General features: G+C 33.4%; 1 protein-coding gene across 1 annotated transcript in view; it reads right to left on the bottom strand.

The window, feature by feature from the left end:
* Positions 1-4,895: 4,895 nt before the first annotated feature.
* The window catches only part of LOC150092934 (lachesin-like), a 349,114-nt gene continuing 339,978 nt past the window's right edge, over positions 4,896-14,031 (bottom strand). The window contains exon 10 of the mRNA XM_090413285.1: positions 4,896-7,379. Within this exon, the coding sequence (XP_090269411.1) occupies positions 7,261-7,379 (119 nt within the window). The 3' untranslated portion in view covers positions 4,896-7,260. The remainder of the gene's footprint in view (positions 7,380-14,031) is intronic.

Here is a 14,031-nt window from a genome sequence, read left to right as displayed (position 1 = left end):
CATAGTGGCCTTCTGGTGAGAAAGATTTCAGCTTTTAATGAGACATAAAAGATATTTAGAGTCGCTTTGTTTTGCCTGATGTGTACCGCGCTTTGCACTGCACTCCACTTCCCAAATAAGAATTTATGGGGTATTAAACCTAAGATCTGATGCTGGGTGGAGTGGACGGTTTATACGCTTTGTCTCTAAGATGCTGGCAGCCCAGACATTATTTTCGTTGAGCAAAAACCAACTTTTAAAAGCAACACCAAAGGGTATCTAATAGAATTTGAATAGCATTAGTTCCCGTTGCAATTTTGCTCATTTTCTTGGGTATGAAATGAAATTTTCATGTATATGAAGTGAAATTTTTACGTCTTTTATTTTTATAGAAAACTCATATTTTTAGATATCTGTATACTAAAACGTGTTTGGTGTAAAATAGTTAAATGCAATTTTAAATTGATTAATGCATCATCTATTTTATGGAGCCTAAGTAATACTAAAGAAAATAATGAAAAGTCTATTGTTTTAAATGCTTAGCTATCTCCATTATTTTAAATTATATTCTGTTACATATTTTCTGGAATTATTTAAATTGCTGCAGTTACCTTTACAGAGCCCCCTATAATATATAATAAATAATACTCTTTAGTATTATAATTAAAATCGAAATAACGGATTAAGTTTCGTATTATCCATAGAGATTGTGGAACGTTGAATAGAATGCTAAATATAAACATTTTGATATTGGGTGTGTCAGAAATAAATGATAAAACTTATATTTCAAGATGTATAATTTAAAAGTAGAAAACATATTTTAGTCTTACTGATTAAAAATTTAAAGATAGATTATTTATCTATAAATATTTTAATACACCTATTTAAAATTAACATACTAATAAATGAAATTCAGAAAGCTAGAGTGGGAGTTTTGGAGGAGATTCTCAAAAACGTCCTTACGGGATTTTGAGAATCCAATCCAATATCCTTGGAGGGTAATGGATGGCAATGCTGTAGCTAATGAAGTTCTAACTGAGGCTGGGCTATTGCTGTTACTCTCCTGCCATGATCAGAGCTTTAATTTAATAGCTCAATAACACTTTATCCCTACACTGTCCTCTACAGATAAGGGGGAAGTTGAAAAGCATTCTTGCTTCGCCCCTTTAAGCCAGCCCTGATAAGGATATGGGAATTTTGGAGGGAGATCGACCGTGGGATGCGGTAATTAATACTTTTGAAGGGTAATGGATGGCAAGGCTGTAGCCAATGAAGTTCTAACAGAGGCTCGGCTATTGCTGCTACTCTCCTGCCATGATCAGAGCTTTAATAGCACAATAATAATAACGGGGAAGATTCTTGCTTCGCCCCTTTAAGCCAGTCCTTATAAGGACTATAAGGGAATTTCAAATTCTTTCAGGGATCTCTTGAATAATTTTAAACGTGGAAGAAAATTTTCAAATTACATTCGAATGTTTCAAGTCTTCTGAAATGTTTCCTAGTCCATTGATTATATTTATTTGATCAATGGACTAAGACGAACGTTTTCTTCAGATCGAGAATTTCTGGTTTGTCATCTGCATACGCATTCAGTACCCTTATCGATGTATTAAATGATTAAAAGAGAACATATTTAAAATTATTTGCAAAGTATTGGGAAAGAAGATACAAGAGGACTATCAAACATACAGGGGGAAAAGACTGAGAATTGCCGCTGAATCTGAAAAAGAGTTGAAAGAGAATTAATTATTAAAAACGCCAATCCGAACAGCGCTACTGGATCAAAATGGAAGACACACAAAACAGCAAAAATGGAAAAGATATACAAGAGTTCTACAATGAAGTTTTTTGCATCGAAATATCATCTACCCGAACCAAAACTTGATAATATATACGATTTTTCAGAAGTGCTCCCAGACGAAATAGAATATGCACTCAAAAGCATGAAACCCAATACAGTTCCCGCAATTGATCAGATAAAAATTGAGGATATTTAACAAGGAGGACCACAACGTTATAAAGCTCTGGACTAAAGATTTACTTGGTACCTAAAAGAAGGAGAAATTCCATCAAAATGGAAGACATTAGAAACAATTTTTCTCTTCAAAAAAATGTAACACAGAAGACATCAAGAATTACCGTCCTATATGTCTGATATCACATATATTTAAATTAATGACAAAAATTATATGAAACCGAATCAAAACCACCCTTCAAGAAAACAATAGTAAAGAACAAGCAGGATTCAAAAAAGGATATTCTATAATAGATCGCATATAAGTAGTCACTTAACTTAGTGCAGTTTTACAGGCACTACTAGAACAAGGCGTCGATCCAATCTATATCTAATTAAAGAAGTTAACACTGATAGCTCTTACACAAAAAAACCTTGTTCTACGACCCTATAACTATCACCATAAACCGAGGTGTGCGACAAGGAGATGTCATATCACCAAACCTAGTTTAGGTGTGCTCTGGAAAATTGACTTAAAATGTGGTATGAACATCGATGGAGCTGTTCCAATACTAAGAATGGCCCAAGACTGTCATTATTATTTAATGTTTCATAAATATCAGTGTTTGTTTTAAAACAAAAATGTTCATGAAGATTAAGAGTTCTTTAAATTTATTTTGGTTCATTGTTGATTATAAACAAACAAATATATTATTTAATTTTTATTAATATTTTTATGTTTAATAGCATATATTCCTAGTATATAATCCTTTTACTTAGGGACTTCTCCCAAAATGGTCCTAATTAAGTCTCTCATATTTGCTGGTTAATTTAATCCAAAATTACGAATATACATGCTTAAATATATGCTTATATTATAAGCATATATTTAAGCATGAATATGCTTAAATTCCCGCATATATAAGCATATATTTAAGCATCTAGACAACCAGCTCATCACATAAATTAATGCAAAAAGAAAGAAATATTCCGAATAACGAAAAAATATCCATTTCTGGCTAAGTAAAGAAACCACTATCCCTAGCATAACAGTCGTTATGCTAAGGATAGTGGTTTCTGAGAGCAACTGAATATATGGAATTGGGTCTACCTTTGTCTTAAGTTACCACAACAAAACGAAAGAAAGAAAAAGAATACTGTGATTACTTTCATTCAAAATATATGAAGTATGTGTCAATTGATGTGCATCTCGTATATATTTTGCTATTAGACTAAAATAGAAATTGTGATTTTAGGTTTGATACTGATGATCAGACTGTTTAGAAGAAAGCTAAAATATATATTTCTTGATAAGTCGGTAAATAAATGCTTATATATATATATATATTATAATTAACAATAAAAATCAATCATTGTAATGAATACGGAACTTAGCACACCTTTGCTAAGTTGCCTCTATTTGTACTACTCGGACGTTATTTTTAGTTTTATTATTATTATTACATGGCACTCCATAGAATAGCAGAATCCGTTGCAGTAGATCGCTCTGTACACTACACAGTTCCCAAATGTATTTATTTGTCAATTGTGTGTTATCGCCTTTTTTAATTTAAAAGAAAATAATAAATTTATGTTTCTTTTTTCCCTGTAGTTATGTGATCATTAAAATCTCATGTTAGAGTAATTACCATATAATACATTGAAAAATACTGTTTTTCACCAATCGTGTAGTTAATATTCTTCAATGTTTCTGTATGCACTTTTTATGTTGGCAAAGGACAGTCGCGTATAAATCTACGATACTTGCAATGGTAGGCAGCTGAAGACTATTTTCTTAATTCGTGGTTTGGCACATTACCCAGAATGGTTTGGCCATCACTGGCAACGCCACTAAGGTCCACTTAACTGTGTTGGTAAAAGAAAGCCATAATGAAATATGGAAATATGTTTTTATTGTATTGTTTAATTCTTAATGAAATAATTAAAAAAATTTCCAATCCTCAAACTAATGTTGTATACAACAATCAGTCCTTTTCGTTCCATTGTTTGCGTTTTGAGATAAATAACAGACAGAGAAAGCAATTTACTTGCTAAAATGACACAAAGCGGTTCCCTTTGCTATTGTTGGCAATGAAACAACAGGATGTGCATCATATTCCTTCTCCATTTAATACCCGTTTACATCGCTTGGCTGCAATGCGATCACTGTAAAGAAAATCGCCGTTCAGTTGTGTTTCCCCAACCCTCTCCCCCCCTTAAATTCTCCCCCTACTCTATTCCATACCCTGCTTTGTGTCTTTATGTGGCTGCCAAGCATAACATGGTGGCGTTTTATGGCAAACTCTGTGACCGATGTTTGGACTTATGATAACGCATTAAGACAGGGTGGCGCCCCTTGCTGCTACTGACCGATCGCTGGGGGTGAGGCTCGAGACGTGGGGAAAGAAAATTGACTGTATGGAAGACGTTTGGCCAGGATAAAAGCTGCTCGAAGAGGAGGGGGGGAGGATCTGGAGTGGGGGAAAGAAAGAAAAGAAAAGGCGCACGTGTTACCATATGGTCTGCTGGTCCTGACCTAGAAAACAGCTCGAATGGGAAATTTTCTTTTGTGTGCGAGACGCCCTCACTTTTATCCACCCTCTTCCCATTCTTATTCCTCATCCCAAGAATCTATACATACTTGTTAATGTCAACGGACCCGTTTTCTGTCCCGAACTTTTATCATTTTTGGTCTGAAGACCCCTTGGTTTTGAGTCACATCTATAGTTTTTCCGAATCCGATTTTTTTTTTTTTTTTTACATTCTTTAATTTCTTTCTCTTTCTTCTTCTTCTATAGTTTCCATCTGTCTTTTGTTTCCATTTTTTCTCTCTTCCTCTTTCTATCTATTCTTCTATTCATCGGATGGGATCATCCGATCTCATTGCTCTTTATTTATTCCCATTTCTTTTTTCCCCTTATGTGCGGATGTTTGAGTTACTTGAAATAACTTCACACGTATAACCAATAAAAGTATTTATTCAATTCCAAGAGTTAACTCATTTATGAAAATAAACTAGAATAAAAACAAAAACAAAAATAAGTGACTTAAGATATACAATATCATCTTGGTACTAATATAATAGATCAGGTTTAAAAAGATAAAAAACATGGAAAATAAAAAGTAAAAAACATAATTCTTAGCAGGAATGTAGCAAAGAAACCAGATATTTACAAGATCAAATTTGGACTATTCTTACTTCTTATCAAATGTCTTATAGATAATGGTTATCTGGTCACGAGGCTATCTGATTCTTTCTAAATGACAGGTACACACAAACATGGCTTTTTTGCACTTGGCTAACAATTGAGGCTGGTCGAACACGTGCATGCATGTAGAACACACTTAGCAAAGGCTCAATGGGTGGCTGACCACACGTGATTTTTCCGGTCATTATAGGATTGGTTGATTGAAGCACTTTGTTGCAAACCCTCCATTGAACCATACAGCATCTAGCCATATGAGAGTTTAAAACCCACCCCGCAATATATATATATAAAACTGAAATTTATTTATATAATATAGTAATAGAAATGTAGCTCATTAGAGCATACAATATAAAATAACTGGCAAAAATATTATTTAACTATTGTTATACTCGTATATATGTAGTAATATATAATACAAACATACAGATACTATTAATAAATCTGTTTTCATTTTTATGAGATAAATTAAAAATAAAACATTATAACATATAAAAAACCATATAATTTTTCATATATATTATAAAATACAATTTAATTTTTAATAAAAATGTACTTTTAATTTTTAAATAAACATATACTAAATACACCAAAAATGAGAAATCAACAGAATATTATAAGTAGTTATTAGTAGATAAAAAAGATATCGTGTTACATACATATGGCCGATGGTATACTTTGAACCTAGAGGCATTTTCATTGCTACATAAGTTGTAAAAGATGCCGTTCATCTAAATTTTGCATTGTCTAGAAGACAGTTATGATAAAAGTATCTAAATTAACGCCATTAAATTATAATTAGTTGTGTGAGAACACGCGTATTACAAAAATCATTATCGCTGTACAATTCCCATTTAAGGTATAAGAATGTACAGAAATTCACTAAGGATGATTTGTGCGAAATTAGTTGAAAATGATTATTCTCTAGGAAACCATCTATAAAAATATCTTAGAAAAGCTAAATGAAAACACCATTCAAATTCAAAATGTTGCTAATGCATGGTTTTTTCCAAGGAAAATGACTTAAAAGGTCAATAACCTTTTATCAGCCTCATTATTATACATCACTTGCCGAAGAAGGGATTACATCAGAGAAAACAAAAGCAATGGTTCAAAATATTTTAATAAACATATACCTTTTACTTTAGCTGTAAAATAACAAGGCTCATTACTAAATAATACGTAACTGAAGATGTTTAGTTGATATTGAAGCTCTCATATAATGGCTAGATGTTGTGTGCCCATTTTTCATTTTATTATTGTAAATATATATGGATATTTATATAAACAAATATACTCCTCAATGTTGGGCTTTGTCATACACAAAAGAGGAGCAGATAATGCATGCTGTATATGTATATATATATATATATTTATTTATTTATATATTCAAGTGATTTATGACACGAACCGAAACGATTCCAATACACTGCTCACCTTAACTATATACCTCGATGTTGTCGGATAAGAAATCAAAAAATAAGTGGAACTATTTGTCTCAAAAAACACCACTAAATATATCTGAGTAGTGAGTGTATGACTTTCGACACATCTGGCAGAAGGGGGAGCGATTGAGTTTTTTTTTTTTTTTTCTTTCATTCCTGGCCATTGTCTCTGTCTCTCTGTGGGTTATGTACGCGACCTCAAATCAAATGCCTCTGAATAGAAAGTGACCAGGGCGGTAAAAGTTGGCACATCTGTTAAATGTCTTCTCGGGTTATTGAGCTATAAGGCCCGGGAATGTTCGGACATTTCTTGAAACTCCGAATTTCAAGGCTTCGGTTTCGGATTAGACAGTAACGATAAACAAAGCGAGAATTTTTTTTTTTTTTTTTTTTTTTGCGATGAAAAAATTATCATCTCTCTCTCTCTCTCTCTCTCTCTCTCTCTCTTTCTCTCTCTCATTCTTTCTTTCTCTTTCTCCCAAACTGTTGGTAGAGTTTATTTTGATGGAAACTACTTCTAATTAAACCTGAACTCCACCGATGTCTTCATTAAAAAAAAAAAAAAAAAGAAAAAGAAAAGAACGATTTTTTTTTCGTCTTCAAGAAGGAAGTGCAAAAAGTTCTTTTCTAACAAGCGATAGAATTTCGGATGTTTCTTGGAAGAATATGTTGGAATTCAGAGTCTTCCCGATATGATGATAATCTTCCAGAGAACTGTTGTCTGAAGGAGTGTGATGCTCGGCAGGTTTCTTGTACATATATTTCTAAAGCGTCGACTTTCTTTGCGTTCTGCACCTATGAATATAATTAAAACAAAGAATTAATCAGTGTTTCACATCGGACACAATTAATATAATTAAATTCGGGCAATTAACGACAGATTAGTTTTGAAGCAAAATTTTAATTTCTTACAAATGAATGGTAACGAAGTTTATTTCACTAGTCAGGAATTATATTTTTTATACGAATTATAAGTTTTTTTAGCAACAGAAAACTATTTTGTTATCTAATTATCAGCATAATTCAGAATAATAATTCTCAATCCCCACTGAATTGAAACGAAAAATTATTACAAAAACCTTGAACAATTCACATCAGGGTTTTTGTAATGATCTTTCTTTGACGCCACATTTGATACTTTAAAAATATTTAAGAGCGACAGTTTAATTTAAATTTATTACATTTCGTGCTTGTAAACCTGTAAAAAGTGTTAGAAGAAAATAAACTAGCGTATTGCAAAGGAAACGTCTTTTGTTGGCATGCTGAAGTCGTAACCTGGACGCAAACACAAAAAGTTCGGAAGAAATGTGGAGTATTTTACCAGGGTTCGAGGGCTTTTAGACACCTGCCTCTGTATTATTCAAGTAAATTTAGGAGAGCAACGAAAATGAAGAATTTTGGATATCTGGTATGAGTTATTCCTGCTGCTTTTTTGGAGGCCTGAAGTGTTGAAAAGTTTCAGTTTGGTCTATAAGAGCTCCGGTTATCCAACCGGAAACTAAAAACACAAACGAATTTATTTTATCATATACAGTTAATTTTTAGTATTGAACATGAAATACAAAAAATGCACTGTCCTATCCAAAGTGAGTGGACATTTTTTTAAAGGCGTTACTGGCTTTCAGATGGATCATTCTTCCTCAACGACGAAGCGCACAGCCACCAGGCCAAGCGCGCGTCCTGTACACTCCTTGAGGGTACATGGCAGGGATTTGAAGATGATGATGATATCAGTCGCATCCTTAGTTGCCTTAAATTAAATCTAAACATCTTAGCAACTTCTTTAAAAAGGGGAATTTCTACTTATCTACACGTGACCGGTTTGTACTTATTATTCTATCATTCAACATCGTAATCAATATAAAAGAAACATCTCTATGTATTCACAAACTAACTTATCAAATTTCTTGGGTAATTTAATTTATCAGAGCATAGAATGCAAAATGAGAAATATAGTAAAAAAAAAAAATTTCAATCTTTCGTCATCCATAAGATTTCGAAAAAAATATTAGCGAATGACTTGTCAGCACACGCATTCCCAATTATTGTTAAAGTAGAAAATTTTATTACTTGTCGAGCAAAACTCATTGTGAACTTCACGATAAACAGAAGTTTTCGTAAAACGTTACAAAGGAAGGAAGAGAATAGATATTTTATAAGCGAATCCTTGTGCTAAGCTGTCTAATTACGTACCGTCTTCATTGTGTAGCCTTAACAAACTTAAGAGACCACGTGCAGCCGGCAATAACCACAAGCTTGGGCATTTAATGGCAAACAAGAGCCGGAATACAGAAGAGGGGAGTAAAATCTAAGAGACCTCCAAGAAAACGAAGTAATTAAGTTAGATGTAAACAAAAATTGAAGCCCGCATTACAAATACACTTGGGTCCCACTTCAGCGCAAACTCCGTTTAAACATCTAGATTACTCGGGGCCCAAATCATGTTAGCCATAGTTAGAAGTAGTTAGAAGCAAACTCTGAGTGGCAGAATGTCCACTAAAGTAACATTTATTATTAATGAACGTCTTGTACAATGCAGTAAACGTAAGAGCTTAGAAAAACCTACCAACAAAATTCCAGCCTTTGGATAATATCTTAGATTATATGGCTATAGTAAAACAAGCGAAACTAACGTCCAGAAGAAAATATGTACCGAAATGCTTGGAAAGGTTTCAGTGAAAAATTCAGTTATTGTAACGTCAAAACTGGCTTAAGATTTATTTTATATAAAATCCGCATTTTTTTTAGTTTTCTAACTTATTCATGAATTTACGTTATCCTATGTTATCCTTAGAAGACTCAACCTTAAATACTCCGATGCATTATTACCACATATAAGTAGATTATCCAGACCAGTGCTGTAGTCCACCTTCGGGAGTGTTCAAGAATGAAAGATATTCGCAATTCATACACGATTCATGTAAATAATATTTTAAACTTCAATTTTGAGACCTTGATAAACTCAGTTTTCATTCAAATTCTAAGAATTTTGATTGATAACCAAAGATATTGTGGTCCTAGAAAATTTACTTTTCCTTTCGAACGTGTTGTAATAGGCCTCCTTCCTGTGTGGAATTGTATTTGTAATAATAAATTATATGTTAAGAATGTTGTGATGTGATTGGTCAGATAACAATAAGCAGTGCGATGCTACAAACAAAACAGTTAACCTTGTTTTACTTGTAACATTGTGTCCTTGGCGAGTTTGGAACAATAAAAACCATGTTTTGTATTTAAAACAAATTTACATCATAAAAATGTTAACAGTTAAGCAGTTAATTAACACAACAGACACATTTGAGAAGGCCTTCAGAAATCTGAAATCAATCACGAGACTCGTTTTCTTACATCCAGAGAGTATATAAGTAAACTTGGCAAAAGACAGTGAGGTAATTAATTTTATAATATTATAAAATAAAATTGGAATTTTTAATTATTATTAGATATTTCATATATAATGTAAAACTAACTTATATAATTAATATAAAATAGCATAATTTATTTTGAGTTCGGAAAAACACCTATTTTATATTAATATAATTTTTAGTTAAAAATTATATTAATATAAAATTAATATAATTTCCTCAGTCTTAAAAGTACGTGTTTGTTATGATTATGGCATAACTTTAAATAATTAAAATGCTTTCATAATTATTCACGTACATATATGTGATTAGCGTATAACGTTTCTTACTGTTAAGCGCCCAGGAAGTACAGGACTGATCGGCAGATGATCAGATGACTCTGGAAGGTGTAATTTCTTTGTACTTATATTTTCTTATAAACATTCACGGTGTCTACTAACAGCTTATCCTATTCACTCACTTCGTGCCATAAAGAGAACCCGAACCTCACATTCATTTGAAAAAATATCTGAACCCCTTACAACCTTGTAAACTTATGTCATATCTCCTTCTTTAAATCCAGACATGATTTTAATTAGTCAGTGCTGGATGTTTACAACTGTTTCCTCATCTCCATGGAATCCTGGCGACTATATCTGAGCACAATAATCCATGTGGGATCTTATGAAGGTTTTGTCAAGTGGAAGAATAATTTCTTTGCTCCTGCAAGTTAGTGTTCTTTTAACATCGCAATTAACCGATGCGACGTCTTAACAACCCCTGCCATTGTGGCCTCTACTCAATGTACATCATTATCCCCAAATGTTACGGCAAATTACCTTTCATATAATACTTAGACTGTCATGCCTTCAGTCCGAAATGTAACCTAACCTTGCACTTAGCAATATGAATTCATTAATATTAGCCCATAGGGTGAGTCTGTTCCACTTAGCCTACAAAGATTCTGTCAAGAACACCCTTTATCATCCGGAAGTGATCCAACGACAAAATTGGTCCTCCACTCTTTATTCTCTCAGATTCATCTTCTCCGACCTGACTCTTTGGTATCCTCAAGATAACGACGCTCCAGTCCATCCCTTTAAATTGAATAATAACTTCCTGTGTGGAATTCTGTCAGATCTCGTGCAAAATCTAAACGAATCATTGCGTATCCATTTCGGAGCCTTCATAGCGCAATTGGTATAGACGATCCCTTTAGATGGGAAGACCCAATTTCGAATCGCGTCTATGTTTTCAATCAAACGTGAGTTAGCCGTTTTCATAAAGAGAGGGTGTTTTCTTCCGAAACTCGGGTTTTTCGTCCCTAAAAACAGCAAATCGGTCAGGCGAACACGTATACACAGACATACGATACTAACTGCGAGATGGAAAAGATCAGTGCCTCACCATCTAAGGCTCTCTATTTTATGAATGGAGATGACTCTTGACAGAGTAAGGCAGGAGAGGTATCCATTTCACTTCTCGAACGCCACTGTCACTCTGATGTCAAATGTAAGTAAATTGGTAAAAAAAGACCCATCTTTAAGAAAGCCATGTTAGCCACATAGGGTGAAAGTGTTATCTATCCACCTGTGGATGCGAGATCTTATTTTTGTCTTTAATATCTTAATAAGCACTCCAGAGATACATATTGTTTTATAACTGTGGAATTGACTAGCCATCCTTCCACTCATTAGGAATTGCATTCACGTTGAGATTCAAGTTAAACAACACTGTTAGTGGATACAACCATTCTCTACCGCATTCCTTTTCCAAGATACAGATGCCATTTGAGTTAGCATCTATCTCTTGGAATAATATTAACTATTCTACCGCTATCATTTCATTTTTATCAAAATGATTGCTTAATAATTCAGCTATTTTCAGTGCCATGCTACTTTCTTGCAGATCGTATGATGATCATTCTTCCTTCTACTCGACGCACACAGCAAAAGAATTCTTTCGGATTTTCTTTAACCTGTTCAGCTAACTTGTTTCCATAGTCTGATCTCACTTCCTCACTCGGCAGGCCTGTTCTTTGTACTTCTCATATGAATGATCATCTTTCACACAATTCCATAATATTTTCTTTTTAGGCGGTTGTAGCCAATGGCCTTCCTTCACGGTATCTCTGGGATACTGATTTTACAATTTTATTTCATCCTCCAGAGATAATTTATCCTAAGTCTGGGAATGCAGTCATTTATACCATCCTTCGAACATCCCTTCACCCACTTCCCATGACTGCTAATTTCTCCAGCATATGGTTTCTAATACCCTAGATCAGCTGCAAGCTGCCTTCGCAGTTTTATTCGGTAATTCTATAAATTCTCTTTCCCCTCCTTTTGTATGCTTTCCTCCACCCTCCAATCAATAATCCTCACAGCTGAAATCAACCATAATGGTAGCCTTTCTTATATCCATAAGAATGATTTGCTTGTGCTCTTCCAAATTCTCTTAAGTTGATCCTGGTCTACAGCAGCATCTACTCACGCATCCCCACCCACCCCAGTAAACTTACTTCGCACCAATCAACCTCAAAGCTTTGGCTGAGCTATCCACACTATCACAGCCATTCCCACACGTCTATCGTTGATTATATCAAGTCTATCTACGGTCTAATAATATGCTATTTATTAATATGAATATAGTATTTAATACTGATTAATGTTATACATTCCCAAAATATTGACTTGATGAATATTAATGTGAAAATTATAGTCTCATTAATATAAAACAGGCCTAATGTATATTTATTTGTTAGTATTAATTAAATAATATCAAATTTGTTAACTAATAATTTAACCTAATAATGAATTTTAATTTTTATATAATTGTGACTTTTAAATCTTGCCTCAGACCTAATATAACATTTATTATTTATTACAATCACACTTGTTTCATTTGATATTCTATTAATTAACATGTAGGGCCTAATATAATATTTATATTCATTTACTACAAGCACGGCTGTTTTATACTATGATTTCCAAAGCGGGCCAATGTGATATTTATATTTATAACCCAAACATGGAACTTTATCAAGACACATCAGATGTCCAGTAAACAAGATGGCGGTAATCTCACGCCGTTAACGAACATCTATCCCATCAAATATATAACACACGTGGAAGAATCGTACGAATTGAGGGGAGACGCTGTGGGTTTGACCTAGGTCCATACAGTATTCGTTAAGATGTGTCTAGCTATACATATGTTTACTAAAAAAAAAATTGAAAGAACGAACGGTGAAATAATGGAAAGACCAATGGATTATCATTTAGTTTTATCGAATTTGAGAACGAGTATGAGGTAGATTTATTATATGCTTGTAATTTTAATTGGTTTATTTGAAAAGAATACAATGGTTGAAGACAGTATGATAGATATTTATATTAAAGACAAACATAACTGCTTAATGGAGTTCAGATGTAACGATTGTGTTATCCATGACTGAGTAGCAATTTTATTTCTTCAAACCAGCTGGACAACGCATGCTCATTGCTGCCCTGAAAACCTTCAGAAAGCACCAAATGTTTACTATTAGCTTTTACAGTATAGGCCTTCATATACACTTTACCCTCGACATCAGAATACATACAGATTCTACGCGCATGCGCTGAGGCCTTCATACATCCCACATGTATTGTACAGTTGAGAGAGAAAGAAATTGTATTTAGACTGATGATCTTTTATCACATTTTGCTGACTTTATTTATGCTGTTATGATCGCTGTCTAACTTAGTTATAACAGGGCATATTAGAATGTGAGCATTTGTATCAAAGAATCATATTTCTTTCTTATAATGTGACCGAGGAAATGAGAATAACTTATCCCCAGTTTATTCTGTGAAGAAGAGAGATTCTCTTGAAAAAAAAAAATTCTCAAAGATCTGTGCCAATCAGACGTCGTCTTTGAACTCTTTAAGGAAGATCAAAGGAAGATTGCAAAGTATATCCATTTGTAAGGATGTCTGCTTCAAATAAAGGTGAAGTACTCAATTATCAATGCCACGATCAAAACTGAGTTGACAGTAGATAGAAATACAAATTCGTTTGCGTTAGCAGATTTCGATTTGCGTTCTATACAAAACCCTTTAGAT

The sequence above is a fragment of the Typopeltis vanoorti genome, chromosome 24 (genome assembly GCF_054136105.1).
Source record: "Typopeltis vanoorti isolate ZY-2024b chromosome 24, IOZ_Tvanoo_1.0, whole genome shotgun sequence".
Lineage (NCBI taxonomy): Eukaryota > Metazoa > Arthropoda > Arachnida > Uropygi > Thelyphonidae > Typopeltis > Typopeltis vanoorti.
The sequence above is the reverse complement of the archived record's forward strand: the minus strand, read 5'-3'. Positions and strand labels throughout refer to the sequence as shown.